Genomic DNA, 15,520 nt, shown 5'->3' on the forward strand with positions numbered 1-15,520 from the left:
AGTGTCATCTTAATATCCTTTATCACTTTAGCCATTTTTCCTTCATCTCCTTGAATTGATTTCGATTTGTGTGAACATCTGTGATTAGTTTTTCCAAATTCTGTTTCTCCTCCAATTTTTTTAGTTTTTCCTTTGACTGGGCCATATCTTCTTGTTTCTTTGTATGGCTTATAATTTTTTGCTTATACTTCAGCATTTATTTAGCTTGATGGTTTTATTCTGAAGGTCAGTTTCCCTCTCTTGTCTAGGCTCTTGTTGTGTTAAGGCTCCTTTTTGATAGTTGGTTTGTCAGTATTTCCTAGCCAAAACAGGGCTACATACTTAGCAAGGGACATAGATCAGATCCAAGTAGCTCTGTGGAGTGGGTCAGGAAAGACTTCAAAAAGCCTTTGTTTTTCCTTAAGCTTTCCAAGGCTGTACTTTCTGACCTGCCTTGCAGATGGCAGTCTTGATTGCCTCCAGGATGGAGGGTGGGTGCCAGGAGCCATGGACAGAATTACTCACAGACTCTGAAGGCCTTTCTCAGTCTTTCCCACTCATACTTAGTTCCTTGTATGCTCCACAGAACTTAGTTCCTTGTATGCTCCACAGAACTCCCTTATCTCTGGAGCCCCAGAACAATTGAATCACAGTTTTTATCTGTCCACTCACTGCTATGCAGGGGAGAGTGAATAAGCCCCTCCTTATGCTGCCATTTTGCTCTTCCTCATTTTTTTAAAAAGAGTCTTGCCAGATATAAAATTCTTGACTGGCAGTTGTTTTTCTGCAGCAGTTTAAGTATTTCAATTCATTACCTTCTTGCTTTCATCATTTCTGATGAGAAGTCAGCTCTCAGTCTACTTGGAACTTGAAACTCTTGCTTTTTTCTGTTTGTTATGTACATATTATGGTCTTCTTCGTTGGTGTTTTCAGAATTTTTGTCCTCTTTCTTTGGATGGGACATAATTTCCTATTTCTTGTACACTGTACATTTTAATATTTGAAATGTTAACTCTGGTATTTATTTTCTGAGATGTTTGTTTCTTGATTTTTTTAACCATCTGGTGATAAGACAGAAGTTTCCTTGAGCTTCAGCCCTCCTATCAGGAATGTGTGCCCAAGGCGAATGCTGTGTATACAGGGGTTTTCCCTGTCTTTTAGGGCCTTTGTCTTTTCTGAACTTTAGTTTGCTTGTTGTTTTGGAGTCCTTGTTTACAGTTGTTTGGTTGTCTCCTCTGTTTCCCAGTAGACAGACATCCCTTGTTCCCATTCTGGACTCCAGTAGTTTGGGTTTAAATGAGCTAAGGACTGATTAGTTCTTTAAAATTGTGTATATTATTTGAATTTTTTACCAGCAGAAAATATTTTTATGATCAAAATATCCACTAAAGCTCACTGCATTTTGAGGAAAGGGAGGGAAATGATAAGTGATCAACCGTGCCCATCCCTCTTCTTGGGGAAGAGGATTTTTATATCCCTTTCTGTCACTAGCGAAGTAGCCAGGGGCTGACTCCAAGTTAGCCTGCCATGAGAGTGGGCTATGGGTGCCAGTAGCTGCTGTGTGGAAAGAGCAATTTACTGTTCTTTATCATTGTTCATCAACTCTTCCTTCTGCACTTCCCTGGACACTCTACAGTGTTCTTCTGATCTCCAGTTTCACAGCAGTTTTTTCAGGCAGTTCCTTCCTGTTTAGTAGGTGTTTTGGAGCTCTGTACTCTACCACCTTCCCTGTAAGACTACCCTTTTAACTTTCTTGATGTTCTTTGAAGCACGAAAGTTTGGAATTTTGTTGCAGTCCAGGTTATATATTTTTCTTCTCTTGCTTGTGCAAGAAATCTTTGCCTAACCCAGCTAAGGTCATAAAGATTTACTCCTATTTTTATCTTAAGAGTTTTGTAGCTTTTGTTTTTATATTTAGACCTGTAATCCATTTTGAGTTAATTTTTGTGTATGGTGTGAGGAAGGAGTCCTAAGTCAGTCTTTTGCATATGAATATCCAGTTGTCCCTGCATTATTATTATGAAATAACTTCAAACTTACAGGAAAGTTGCAAAAATAATACAAAAACAGTACATAAAACTCTAAAATACCCCCTTACCCTGATGCCCAGATTTACCAACTTTTGGTGTTTTGTGATATTTATTCTGTTACTCTTTACATCTATATCCATTAACTAAACATTTGAGATTAGTTGCATGCATCCTCTCCTCCACCATGTAACACTTCTAGGCACAGGATTTTCTATATATAGAATCATGTCATCTGTAAATTGGGAAAGTTTTACTTCCCAGTTTGGTTGCCTTTTAATTTTTGTATTTCTTTTTCTTTCCTAATTGGAAACTTCCAGTACAGTGTTGAAAAATAATGGTGAAAGTGGGCATCTTTGTCTTGTTGCTGAACTGAGAAAGTTTTCGGATATTCACCATTGAATGTGATGTTAGCTTTGAGTTTTCATATTATATGCTCTTTATCATGTTGAGGAACACTTTCTAGTTTTTTAAGTGTTTATCAGTATCAAAAAAGGAGTGCTACATGTTGTCAAATGCCTTTTTTGATGTCATTGGAGATGATCGTGCCTTTTTTCCTTCATTCTATTAATGTGATGTACTACATTAACTGATTTTCTGTTGAAATCTGTTTACACACCATGATCAAATAAGAATAAATCTTACTTGATCATGGTGTGTAATTCTTTTAATGTGTTGTTGGATTCAGTTTGCTAATATTTTGTTGAGGCTATTTACATCCATATTCATAAGGGATATTGGTCTTTAATTTTCTTTTCTTGTGGTATCTTGTGGTCTGGTTTTGATTTGAAGGAGATTTGTCTCAATAGAATAGGTTAGGGAGTGTTCCCTCTTCAGTTTTTTAAAAGAGTTTGAACAGGATCTGTTTTAATTCTTCTTGGAATGTGTTATAATTCACTTTTGAAGCCATCTGATCTGGGCTTTTCATTTTGGGAAGGTTTTTAATTACTGTTTCTTTACTTCTTATTGGTCTCTTGAGACTTTTTATTTCTTGTATGGTCACTGTAAGTTTTGTGTAGTTTCTAGGAACTTCTCCATTTCATCTAGGTTTCCTAATTTATTGGTATACAGTTGTTTATAGTAACCTCTTATCCTTTTTATTTCTGAGAGATGAGAAATTTGTCCCCTTTTCATTTCTGACTTTAATAATTTATCTTTTTTTTCTTTCTCACTCTAGCTAAAGGTTTGTCAATTTTATTGATCTTTTCAAAGAACTAACTTTTGTTTTTGTAAATTCTTTTTTTCATTTATTCCCTAATTCATTTATTTCTATTCCAATGTTACTTCCTTCCTTCTGCTCACTTTGGGTTTAGCTTGTTATTTATGTGTATAGTATTTTGTTTTGTTTTTTTCTAGTTCCTCCAAGTATGTGGTTAGGTCTCTGATTTGAGATCTTCTTTTTTTAATGTAAGCATTCAGGGCTATAAATTTCCCTTAGAGCTCTGCCTTTGCAGTGTCCCATATATATTTTTTTAAATTTTTTTAAACATAACAACATACAAACACGAACATTCATACTATATGATCATTCCATTCTTGGTAAATAATCAGTAACTTACAATGTCATTGCCATGATCATTTCTTAGAACATTTGCATCAATTCAGAGAAAGAAATAAAAAGAAAAAAGAAAAAAGCTCATACATACCATACCCCTTACCTCTCCCTCTCATTGACTGCTAGTAGTTCCATCTACCCAATATATTTTAGCCTTTGTTTCCCTTATTTTTTCTATATCCCTTACCACTCCCTTTCATTGATCACTAGCATTTCAATCTATGAAATTTATTTTAACATTTGTTCCCCCTATTATTTATTAATTTTTAATTCATATCTTTTACTCATCTGTCCATACCATAGATAAAAGAAGCATCAGACACAAGGTTTTCACAATCACACAGTCACATTGTGAAAGCTGTATCATTATACAATCATCTTCAAGAAACATGGCTACTGGAACACAGCTCTACATTTTCAGGCACTTCCCTCCAGTTTCTCCAGTATACCTTAACTAAAAAGATGATATCTATATAACATGTAAGAATAACCTCCAGGATAACCTCTCGACTCTGAAATCTCTCAGCCATTGACACTTTATTTTGTCTCATTTCTCTCTTTCCGCTTTTGGTCTAGAAGGTTTTCTCAATCCCTTGATGCTGAGTCCCAGCTCATTCTAGGATATCTGTACCAAGTTGCCAGGAAGGTTTACACTCCTGGGAGTCATGTCCCACGTAGAAAGGGGGAGGGCAGTGAGTTTGCTTGTTGTGTTGGCGGAGAGAGAGAGGCCACATCTGAGCAACAAAAAAGATTCTCTGGGAGTGACTCTTATGCCTAATTTTAAGTAGATTGTGGGGATAAGTTTCATATGAAGAAACCCCAAGATTGAGGGCTCAGCCTATTGCTTTGGTTGTCCTCACTGCTTGTGAGAGTATCAGGAATTCTCCACATGGAGAAGTTGAATTATTCCCCCTTTTCACCATTTCCCCCAAGGGGACTTTACAGGTACTTTTTTATTCACTGTTCAAATCACGCGGGGATTTATCGTGTTCCATATGTTCTGATATGTTTTCATTCATCATTTTTGTTTATGTAGCAAGATATATCCTGATTTCCCTTATGATTACTTCTTTGATCCTTTGCTGAAGAGTGTGTTTTTTAACTTACATATATTTGTGAATTTTCTAGTTCTCTGTTATTGATTTCTGGTTTCCTTCCATTTTGGTTAGAAAGGATGCTTTATATAATTTCAGTCTTACTAAGTTTATTGAGACTTGTTTTGTGACCTTACATGTGGTCTGTCCTGGAGAATGATGCATGTGCATTTGAGAAGAATGTGTATCCTGCTATTTGGGGGTCAGGACCGTTTTTGAAATCCAGGGTTTTTAATTACCTCATTTGTCTTACATCTGTACCTCCTTTCCCCATGCCAAAATTCTGGTTGTCAATTACCACCACTTAATTATTTACAAACTATATCCCACAAGACACACATACTAGTACCAGAATAAAAGTTCCAACACTCTTATCAATAATATGGTTACCAAAAATAGTTTCTTTTGTTCTTAGGATATATCCCTTTAGGGGTATACAGCCAAATGGCTGTGCTTTAAAGTCACTTTATAGTTTTTTTCTATGTAGTTATGCCATCAAATGAATATACCACTGGTTCCTTTCTTTTCATTTTTCTTTGGATGTTTAAAAATGATTTTTTTTATGATTATATAAAATATTTATATGACTCCCAAGTTAAATCTGCTGAACAAGGGATATTCAAAGAAGTTTAGCTTCTGTACTTTTCTGTTTTATCCCTTCACTTTCCTCCTGTACTCAGGTAGCCACTTAAATGTTTTTTTATATCCTTCCTAAAAAAAAGCATAGGGATAGAGGCTTACCACCCACCCAACCCCCCATTTTAGATTAACAGTAGTATACTGTACAGATTATTCTCCATCTTTTTTCATTTAACAGTATATCCTGGAGATAACTCACTAGTTGTATACACAGGAGTCAGCCAACTACCTCTTTTGTTTTTAAGTAAAGTTGTGTTGGAATACAGTCCCATCCATTTATTTACATATTGTCTACTACTGCTATCTAGCCACAACAGCAAAGCTGAGTAGTTGCAAAAGTGACAGCATGACCTACAAGCCTAAAATGTTTGTCTCCCAACTCCTGACATAATTATGCTTCATTCCTTTTTCACAGTTGCATAGTACTCTACTGAGTGAGTGTACCAGAGTTCATTCCAAAATGTCCCGACTAGTGGACATTCAAGTTGTTTTCAGTCTTCTGCTATTACAAGTAGTACTACAAACTGAAAATAAAGCTTTCCACAATTACTGTCTGAAGACAACTTGAATTTGTTTTTCCCCCATTCCAAATAAAAGTTGTCTTTTATTCCACTTGAGTGGAATAAAAAACAACTCTCAGTAATGTTGGTGCCTCCCTTTGTCCAACAAATAGCAATCTTTCAGCCCTTTTTCTTATGTATTGGGGCCTGGTGTTTGGCGCCTGAACAATTTTAACTCTCTGGTGCCCCTGCTTCTATATATAGTGTAAGTTACAGAAACTAGTTCAGAGAGGATGGAGCTGTCTATTTGAGTCCTTGTCCATGTTCTAGTTCTTTTTCAAGAATGAAAAATGTTTCAGTTTCTTATTGAGAGAACCTAGGTAAATTGTCCCTCTTTCTTTTTATTAGCTGAGCTCCTTGCAAAAAAACAGCCATTAAAAACCAGTGAAGTGTACTCTGATGATGAGGAGGAGGAAGAGGATGACAAGTCCAGTGAAAAGTCTGACCGTTCATCCCGAACATCATCGTCTGATGAAGAGGAGGAGTAAGCTGTGTACATTTTGATTTAGTAGTCAGGATAAGTGAGCTCTTTGAGGAGAAGTTCATGGTAATTTCCTAAATCTCCCTGTTTGGACTATGAACTTTGGTTTGATTCAGTACCCTCAACTGCTGAGCTGAGTTCCCCATTACATCAGCCCATTTGTTTCTCCTGCCCTCTGGCTCTTAGTCTGTATCCCTTGATATTTCATCTAGGCTTGGCAGGCAAGGACTGACTTTGTGTCACCCTCAGATTGACCAGGAGCTTTCATGAGTTTTCCTACTCTGATAGGTTATCTGTTATGACAGCCTACTCTTAACTTTGCTTCAAGACAGTTCACACTACTGAATGGGAGAGGATTCTATTACATCTCTTTCCTGGTACTTCTTTTATTACTCCTACTGAGTTAATCAAATGTACTCTGGTTAGGTTTTGAGAAGTTATTATTATTTATCATGATCCATTTTTATGATGAACACTTTCTCCAGTGTCCCTTTGTTCCTTACAGGAAAGAAGAGATTCCTCCAAAATCACAACCAGTCTCCTTACCTGAAGAATTGAATAGGGTTCGGTTATCACGGCATAAGCTGGAACGTTGGTGTCATATGCCCTTCTTTGCTAAAACTGTCACAGGATGTTTTGTAAGAATTGGCATTGGAAATCATAACAGCAAACCAGTTTATCGGGTTAGTATCTCTTTCTTAAGGCAATTGTCCACATTTTAAATATAATAATTCTCAGTTGAGGTGTAGGGTCTTTTGTACAAATCTTTTGCTCTTCTGCCACCATTTGCCTGAGAATATGGTAATCCGAGGTGACTAGAGATCATGCTGACCTGCTGGCAGGAAGAGTACTTGGAGCTTGTGGGACTAGTGGGTTCAGATTTAGAATAACATTCTCTGTCTTCCTTCAGTATAAATGGGGGAAGACATTTTTGAAGTGTTCTTTAGGAGTTGCATAAACTGAAAGATTTATTCATTTCAAAAGTAAATAAATGAAAAGTTTTCATGTTACACACCAAGTCACTTCTGGAACAAGGATTTGTGTTGAGTTAAAAAAAAAAAAACCTTCATTCTAATAGGTGTTTTTATATGGTTTTTATATGGGTTCCAGCACCACTGCTATGGCCTGGATGGCTAAAACATAACTATTTGATTTTTTTTTTTTTTTTGCTTTTGTTTGTTTTGTTCTGGGTTGTCTGACTTTAATGTGTTTACTTTTAACACGTTTACTTTCTTCTGTGAGAACCAGTAGCAGCCATGCCATGGCCACAGAACCTGACCTAAGTGGTCTTCACATTTGAAAAAACCTGAAATCCCAAGAATATCCCCTAATGATGTCAAATTAAGGTGATGGAGAAGCCTCCTATGGGCTCCAGCAGGCTAGCTGCCTCCTCTCCTGGTGTGTGCTAGTCATAGGGTTCTCTCTATTTGGTTGTCTGGGCTCCAACCCTGAGAGAGGTGCCAGGGATACCTTATAGCTGTGACCTCTTCCAAGCAGGGGTCACTTATCTACATTTGAACAGATAGATCAAAAGGAAGCGTGGTATGGAAAGCTCTATTTTAGATAGAGTCTATTTTGACTGGTGTCTCTGTCTTTTCACTTAGGTTGCTGAGATCACAGGTGTTGTGGAAACTGCCAAAGTTTACCAGCTGGGTGGCACCAGAACAAACAAAGGGCTACAACTAAGGTAAGAGAGGTCTCTGTGGCCACCTTGGCTCCTACTTCAATCAGGCACTGCCTGTTTAGACTGTTATCCTTTCCTAATGTGATGTTTCTTGGTAGCGATCCTAGCACAGTTCACTAGCACAGGCAGTACATACTATTTATTTATGCAGACATATTCTGTCACAAGGGACAGGGGCAGTTAGAGGAAGACTTGCCTTTACCGAGAGGGAAATTAGGATATTTTCTCTCATAGGGGAAAATCAAGAATATTAAGTGATAGAACAAACAAGAGGGGGAAATGAGCTTTGTGATAAATCCTGCTCCTAGAGCCCTTCAAGCATTTCCTTGGTGAGCAGAGTCAGTAGACTTTCTTCTGGTTCTGTTCTATCTCTAACTAATCTGATCTTTGACTAGTCAGGTCACCTTTCTGAACTTAGTTTCCTCGTCACTAAAGTGAAGGTGTCATTCACTCAGCAAACATTTTATGGAATGCTTGCTCTGTGCTAGGCACTGTTCTGGATATCAGGGTAGAGGAGAGAACAAAACAGACACACAAATCTCAGTCCTTTTTGAGCATGAGAATTCTAAAGGCCCCATATAGGAAGGAATAGAAGTGTAGTTTGCTGAATTATATAGTAAATAGCAGGTAAGAGACATAGCTCTATCATGGCCTAATTTGGTCTCCATGCTCTCCCTACTCCCCCTCTCCCAGTCCATGTTTAAAATGAGCTAGTTGGAGTAGGGAGTAGCCATGGCAGGAAAGAGTGACTATCCCCAGGAGAATGGCACTGAGTCACTTTGCCAGTGAGTAGAAAAGCAATGCTCTGCCTCCCTAGAGGATAGAGTTTCCTTGTCATTCAGAAAACTACATAACATTGCATATTCTTGATACCAATGGACGGTGATGGATTTTATTGAATATTGACTTTTGAACTACTAACAAAACTGCTTTTTCCATTTGGTTTTGATTTCTAAACCTAGCTTGATTGTTCTTGATCCTGCCTGGCCATTAGCACACCCTAGGAGATTTGGGATGTGTGTGTGTGTGCGCATGCATTTTGGCATTGGAATTTTTGTAATGATTCTAAAGGGTAACCAGGATTGAGAACCACAGTGAGAGTACAGTCAGGTAGGATTGAATTGCCCGTTTTCCATTTTGTATGCACATTCTTGAAGATGCTCTCTCTTTTTTCTGTAGGCATGGCAATGATCAACGAGTGTTCCGCCTAGAATTTGTTTCAAACCAAGAATTCACTGAAAGTGAATTCATGAAGTGGAAGGAAGCGGTGAGTGGTAGAGACAAGCTAGCAGGTGTTGTCTTTCCTTTCCGAAAGTCTCTTTCCAAAATACCTTATTAATAACACTTTGTGTTTTGGTCCAGATGTTCTCTGCTGGCATGCAGTTGCCCACTCTAGATGAAATCAATAAGAAGGAATTATCTATTAAAGAAGCTCTGAATTATAAATTCAATGATCAAGACATTGAAGAGGTAAGAAAATCCTGGTATCCCAGAGCCTGGGGGTTCAAGAACCAGTGATTAGAGATGATCATAATTTTATTTTCGTTTACTGTATCCTAGCATTTTTTAGTTTTGCTGTTATTGCATGATGAGGGTATACTGATATTATGCCTCATTATTTATAGTTCATAAAGCTTTTTTTCATACATTCTCATTTGAAATCATAGACTAAAGAGGGATACCCAGGGCTTAGGGATCTGTATTTCTGATTATTCTGCTAGGCTTGATCCTTCAAGAATTTTCCTTCTCTAAAACATTTTGGTAAATTCTGTGATCTCTGTTCACTTGGACAGTGGCTAGCCTTTCAGTCCCAGGCCCTTGGGCTGCTGCTGTTTATTGGTGCATGTTCCTTCAGACTGTCCCGGAAGCATCTCCATGACCCAGGAAGCAGCATATTATCCCTTGTAATGAACTTGCTCTCTCTGTGGGGCATGACACTGCTATAGGAAGAACAGCTCCCTTTTAACTAGCTGCTTGCCTCCAAAATGGCCTTACTTAGCCTCTCTTCAGAAGTAGTTTAGGAATACCTCACTGCTGGTATTTCCTTTCTGGTACAGATTGTAAAAGAGAAAGAAAGATTCAGAAAAGCTCCACCCAACTATGCTATGAAGAAGACTCAGCTGCTAAAGGAAAAGGTAAGAATTTGTACTCAAGCCTCTTTCCCCATCCCATAGGGGGATGCGGAACTCAAACTTGTTCATCTTCTGCCAGGTAGCAGGATTGAGAGCAGTTTTCATTGGTCATTTTCCTTTCTGTAAATTGAAACTGATTTTGCTTGTTCTATTCTACTTACTTTCTAGTCACTTTAGTTTATATGTAACAAGATACACCCTAGGATAGTTCTCAGGACTGGTTTGAACAGACAGATAATGTTGTCAAGCCCAGATGTAGTGATTTCCTGTTTCCGCATCAGGATCATTATGTTGTTTTAGCCATTTGGGGCCTGGGCTCTAAAGTTAATATTACATATCACCGCCACCAGGATCTCAGAGCCAGGTAGCTACATGAGAAGGTTTACTACTGTAATTAAAATAATACCTTGAATTTGTAACATGCTTTTCCAATATTCTTCACATCTCCTATCATTTGCTCATCACATGAGATATGCCTGTGCTGGAGGTGAGGGCATACTTAATGTAAAAGCACTCGTAGGTAAGAGCTTATACACCTCTCTGTGTGCAGGCCATGGCTGAGGACCTGGGGGATCAGGACAAGGCCAAACAAATCCAGGACCAGCTGAACGAGCTGGAGGAGCGGGCAGAGGCCCTGGATCGCCAGCGGACTAAGAACATATCTGCCATCAGGTGTGTCACTGAGCCTATCTTGGTTGGGCCGTATCCTTGGCCCACAAATCTTGGCCAAAATTATCAGGCAAGCCTGTGTGGCCTTGTCCACGCTATGCTGCACTGACTCCTCTTATATCTGGGGTCAAGGATCAGTGGTTCCCTTCCTCCTTTCACAGTCCACTGACTCATCCCTCTTACCATTCTCTCCCACTCCCCACCCAGTTACATCAACCAGCGGAACCGGGAGTGGAACATTGTAGAGTCTGAGAAGGCCCTTGTGGTGAGTAAGACAACTTTATCTGCATCACTGGAAAAATGTTTAATTAATAAAATGATGTGAAATCTTTTTTACAGTCTTTTCAAGTTCAGTTTTTTAATTATTAAATTAAATTACAAGTATACTTAGTCTACAAATGCTCTCTGTGTATGTATACATACCCCAATATAATTTATTAATTTATAATGAAAAACAGAAGTCTTCTCCTCTGGCTTACCTACCCACTCACCCCACCCTTAGATTCTACTCCACAGTTGCTCGTTTTTATCATTTTCTATTTTCAGTTCTTTTGATTGCTGCCCCCAGATCTGTTCTTGTTCTTGAAAGGGAAAAGATAGACAACATTTGATTTTTTTAGCCCCTTGCAAAGACCATTATTTAGATGTAAACTTTTGGTGACTGACAGGGAGAGGTGGAAGGAGATACAGTTTTATAATGCATGCTTTCTGTTTCAGGCTGAAAGTCACAACATGAAAAACCAACAGATGGATCCCTTTACCAGGCGGCAGTGTAAACCTACCATCGTTTCTAACGTGAGTACCTAAAGATGATGTTTTTAGTCAGGACCTAGATTCTGGAACATAAAATGAGTTCCATTAGGAGATTAATAAAGCAGTTTAAAATAACATTCTTAGCAGGGATTTGCTTGCCTCGAGCTCTTGGATCTGGATACTTCTTTTTTTTCATCTTGCTATCAGGTATACAGTCAGTGAAAACCTGGCATGGATTTGTAAAAGCCTGTTGACTAAACCCTCTATACCAGGGCGGTATACCAGTGCAGCAGACATTAGTAATAGGTAGTCTGGATCACTTGCTAAGGCTTGGTGGGGCTTGGCTTTAAAGCTTTTAATTGCTTTTGAATCTGTCTTTGGGAAAACCCCACTGAGCTGATGATTAGTCCAGTGTGGTGCTTGTGATGGTGATAGGCAGGAAAGAATCTGACAGTGGGATTGTGTAAAGCTGAACAATCTCTAAAATAACTTATTTTCTCTCTCAGTCCAGAGACCCAGCTGTTCAAGCTGCTATCTTGGCCCAGCTGAATGCAAAATATGGTTCTGGAGTGTTACCAGATGCCCCAAAGGAGATGAGCAAGGCAAGTACAGAACTATCCAGTGGTCTTCTGAGCAAGGCTGCTGGCCCAAGACACCAGAGCAAGCACCAGGCTTGGTTTTCTTACCTGGAAGAACAATGATCCTGCAGTCTTCTCTATCCCAATTATCTACAAATCTATTAAGCAGCTCCTGTATTTTGGTCGGATGACCTAAATTCTAAATCCAACACCACTATTAATAGGGCCTTGACTGTGGCCTTAGGTAACTTCAGTCCCGCCTATCATCCAGTTTCATCTGTGTATGGGGACAGTATTATATACCTACCTACCTCACAGGTAGTTAGGAGGAACAGATAACATGTGAGGATCAAGGAGTTGTGTAACTAAGAGCTCTTGGAAACTGTTAGAGAGAAACTGCCCAATTAGAAGCAGTTTTCTGCCTAAGTTTGGTCTTTTCTTAGAGAGCTCAAACTACCCAAGGAATTCCTGAGATCTTGGGTCAGAAGGCAGCTTGTTGTCATAAATGTATCTTTTCTACCCTTATCCCTCAAGCTGAGCCTTCCCTTGCCTCTTTGTTCTCAGGCTTCAGAAAAAAAACCTCTGCTCCTGGCCTTTCCTGTCCTCCCTCTGGGATAAGGAATCAGAAAACGGCCTTAGTAGGAAGATTTAATGAACTTGAGCGAGTGTTTTTACCATTAGTAACTAGTGCATCCAAAAGTCCACTTGCATTGATACTCTTATGATCAGTATTTTTCTTCACATTGCAGGGTCAGGGAAAGGATAAAGATTTGAATTCTAAGTCAGCCAGTGACCTGTCAGAAGACCTGTTCAAAGTACATGATTTTGATGTGAAGATTGATTTACAAGTTCCCAGCTCAGGTAGGTGAGGAGGGGGAGTGGGGATTGTCAAGGATGAGCAGGCTGTCTAGACTACCAAGGAAGCCTGATTTTAGGAAAGAAATGGGGGTGTCTCTTCATTAGTATTGAGAAGCCAGGATAAGACAAGGCTGCAGGTATACTTGAGAGAAGACAGAAACATTCAGTAAGGCTACATGAAGGAGGGAAGCACAAAACTAAAAGACTTTGTAGGTATTTCAGATACCCATTTGCTCTTCTTTCCATAGAGTCAAAGGCTTTGGCTATCACCTCCAAGGCTCCACCAGCCAAGGATGGGGCTCCAAGGAGATCTCTGAACTTGGAAGACTACAAAAAACGACGAGGACTTATTTGAGCACACCCAGCCTGCTGCTTCTGACCCTGCATGCCCATCACAGTGTTCCACCTCTCCTCTTTTCCTTGATTTGCCCTCTTTGGGCTGGAGCAGCAATAGAACTGGGAAGAGACTCTAAACTGCCAGTCATCTGTAATATAAACCATTTGCTGTATAGACTGCCCTTGTCTGCACCATCTCCCACCAACCCCCCTGGGCCCCACCCAGTGTGGATCTGGGCTCTCGGATTTTATCCATGTCTTTAGGTTTGTGTTTGCCTTTTTTTTTTTCCCCTTAACCAGCACAGTTCATTGGCCACTCTACACATGTTCAGTATTACCGTGGAGCTGAGATTCTTGCTGGAGCCCTTGGTGGCAGTAGCAGCGGCACTGGGCAGTCTTACTGCCTTGGATTCAACCATTGAACATTTGGCACCTGACCCTTGTGGTGGGAGTGGGAACTGGGCACCTTCAGTCCTCCTTCTCGCCTCTTTATCTTTCTCTTCTTCCCATCTTTGTAGAAGAGGAGTTTTCAAAATAATTTAGTTTCCAAAAGTGTACATTTGGGGGGGGGGTCTACTTGAGAGAGAGAGAGAGAGGTTGTATGTGTGGGCGTGTGTATGTGTGGGTGTGTTAGTGTGTGGATTTTTTTATCATTTTTAAAAAATGCAGTACTCTTTTTATCAGTCTGTCTTGGGTCTATAGCTGTTTCAGATTTTTTTCAGCTGTACTTGAGCATCTGAAACTGCAAGAAAGAAACTCATTAAATGTGATTCTTCTTACTAAACAGGCCTGACTGCTGTAGCTGTGTAACTTCCCCTCCCCATCCTCCTCTTCCCTTCCATCTCCCTACTTTGGGGAAAATTCCTCGGTTTAGCCCCCTGCCCTCAGGCTGTGTCCTGGCAGGTGGGAGTGAAGCCCAAGGCTAGGTACCAGGGAGGGCAGTCAAGGTGTTTTGCTCATCCCATGGGTACAGCTGGCAGCTTCTTGGCTGGATGTAGAGTGTGTCTTTTTCCCACCCAGTGTACCTGTCTATTTCTAGTGATTCTGTTTTGCTCTTTCACAGGAATATTTTGTTTTGTTTTTAAGAAAAAGTATTCAACATGAATGTGGAGAGAACAAACACAAAGAGATTTAGGTTGCAGATGTTACAAGCATGTGCAGTTTTGTGTGGTATACATATATATGGTAAGCATATATATTGTTGTGCAGCTAGGGTGAAGCCAGCAAAGAGGTGTGTATGTCTTTATGAAATGTTTGAAAAGAGATAAGGTGACTGCTTGATAATCATTCTCAGGTGTAAAGCTCCAAGTGTAAATAAAAGTGGCATTTAACAAATCTTTTCAGAACAAAGTACAGCTGACTATATATACCAAGAACTAAGCTAAAGAAATAGCTGAGAGCTGCTGATTCATGCAAGAGGGAGAGGAATCTAGAAGTTCTGTTTTAGACTTCATCCTACTTTTGTGTAAGGAAGGGGGATGATGGGGAATCAAGGAGTTAAGTTGTATTTAAACATAAAAATGAACTTGGTAACTCTTCTGGATTTAGTAGAGCCTCAGTGTTGCTTTAACTTAGTTACATTTTTTATTTAAAAAGAAAAGCAGCAATGGATGGTTTTAAAGAAATATTGTGACTGTGTAAAATTGACAAATATGACTGTATCACAGCTAAGTAGTAGCTGTGACACAGTTCCGTTGGGCAGAGGAGTGGTGATGGACTTATTAAAATCATATTTACTTGAATAGTCCATTGACCAAAACTCATAAAGATTATTGTGTAAATGTGGAATCACAGACTGTTAAACATTACCTGGACTCCAGCACGGTCCTGGAGGCTGCTGGGACCTCTTCTATCATGATGAACTTGGATTTTTTTCTTTCTTTCTGGTTTTAAAAGACCTGAAATTACAGAATCCATATAATTTGCTGGAGTACTCTGATACACCATGTAGATCTGTATTTAGCATCATTTGGATTTGGAGAAGTGTTGATTACATTATGGCTGTGTAATAAAATTTTTATTAAAACTGCATCACACTGTAGCCACTTTGCCACTACCTCCCCACATACAATTGCTGAAACCTTCATTCTGAAATGCCAAAGCACAGAACAGGGAGAAAAGTCAACCAAAGACGACAGAAAATTAACTTATCACCTGAGTAGCCTACTTGGTGAT

At 39.3% G+C, this 15,520-nt stretch overlaps 1 protein-coding gene across 1 annotated transcript in view; it reads left to right on the top strand.

Moving 5' to 3' along the window:
* Positions 1–15,376, top strand: part of RTF1 (RTF1 homolog, Paf1/RNA polymerase II complex component) — a 97,880-nt gene extending 82,504 nt beyond the window's left edge. Inside the window, exons 7-18 of the mRNA XM_077127511.1 lie at positions 6,203–6,338; positions 6,841–7,018; positions 7,940–8,022; positions 9,199–9,286; positions 9,382–9,489; positions 10,077–10,154; positions 10,702–10,823; positions 11,028–11,085; positions 11,538–11,615; positions 12,080–12,175; positions 12,901–13,012; positions 13,258–15,376. Coding sequence (XP_076983626.1) covers positions 6,203–6,338; positions 6,841–7,018; positions 7,940–8,022; positions 9,199–9,286; positions 9,382–9,489; positions 10,077–10,154; positions 10,702–10,823; positions 11,028–11,085; positions 11,538–11,615; positions 12,080–12,175; positions 12,901–13,012; positions 13,258–13,364 — 1,244 coding nt within the window. The 3' untranslated portion in view covers positions 13,365–15,376. The remainder of the gene's footprint in view (positions 1–6,202; positions 6,339–6,840; positions 7,019–7,939; positions 8,023–9,198; positions 9,287–9,381; positions 9,490–10,076; positions 10,155–10,701; positions 10,824–11,027; positions 11,086–11,537; positions 11,616–12,079; positions 12,176–12,900; positions 13,013–13,257) is intronic.
* Positions 15,377–15,520: the final 144 nt, after the last annotated feature.

Source organism: Tamandua tetradactyla, chromosome 14 (genome assembly GCF_023851605.1).
Source record: "Tamandua tetradactyla isolate mTamTet1 chromosome 14, mTamTet1.pri, whole genome shotgun sequence".
Lineage (NCBI taxonomy): Eukaryota > Metazoa > Chordata > Mammalia > Pilosa > Myrmecophagidae > Tamandua > Tamandua tetradactyla.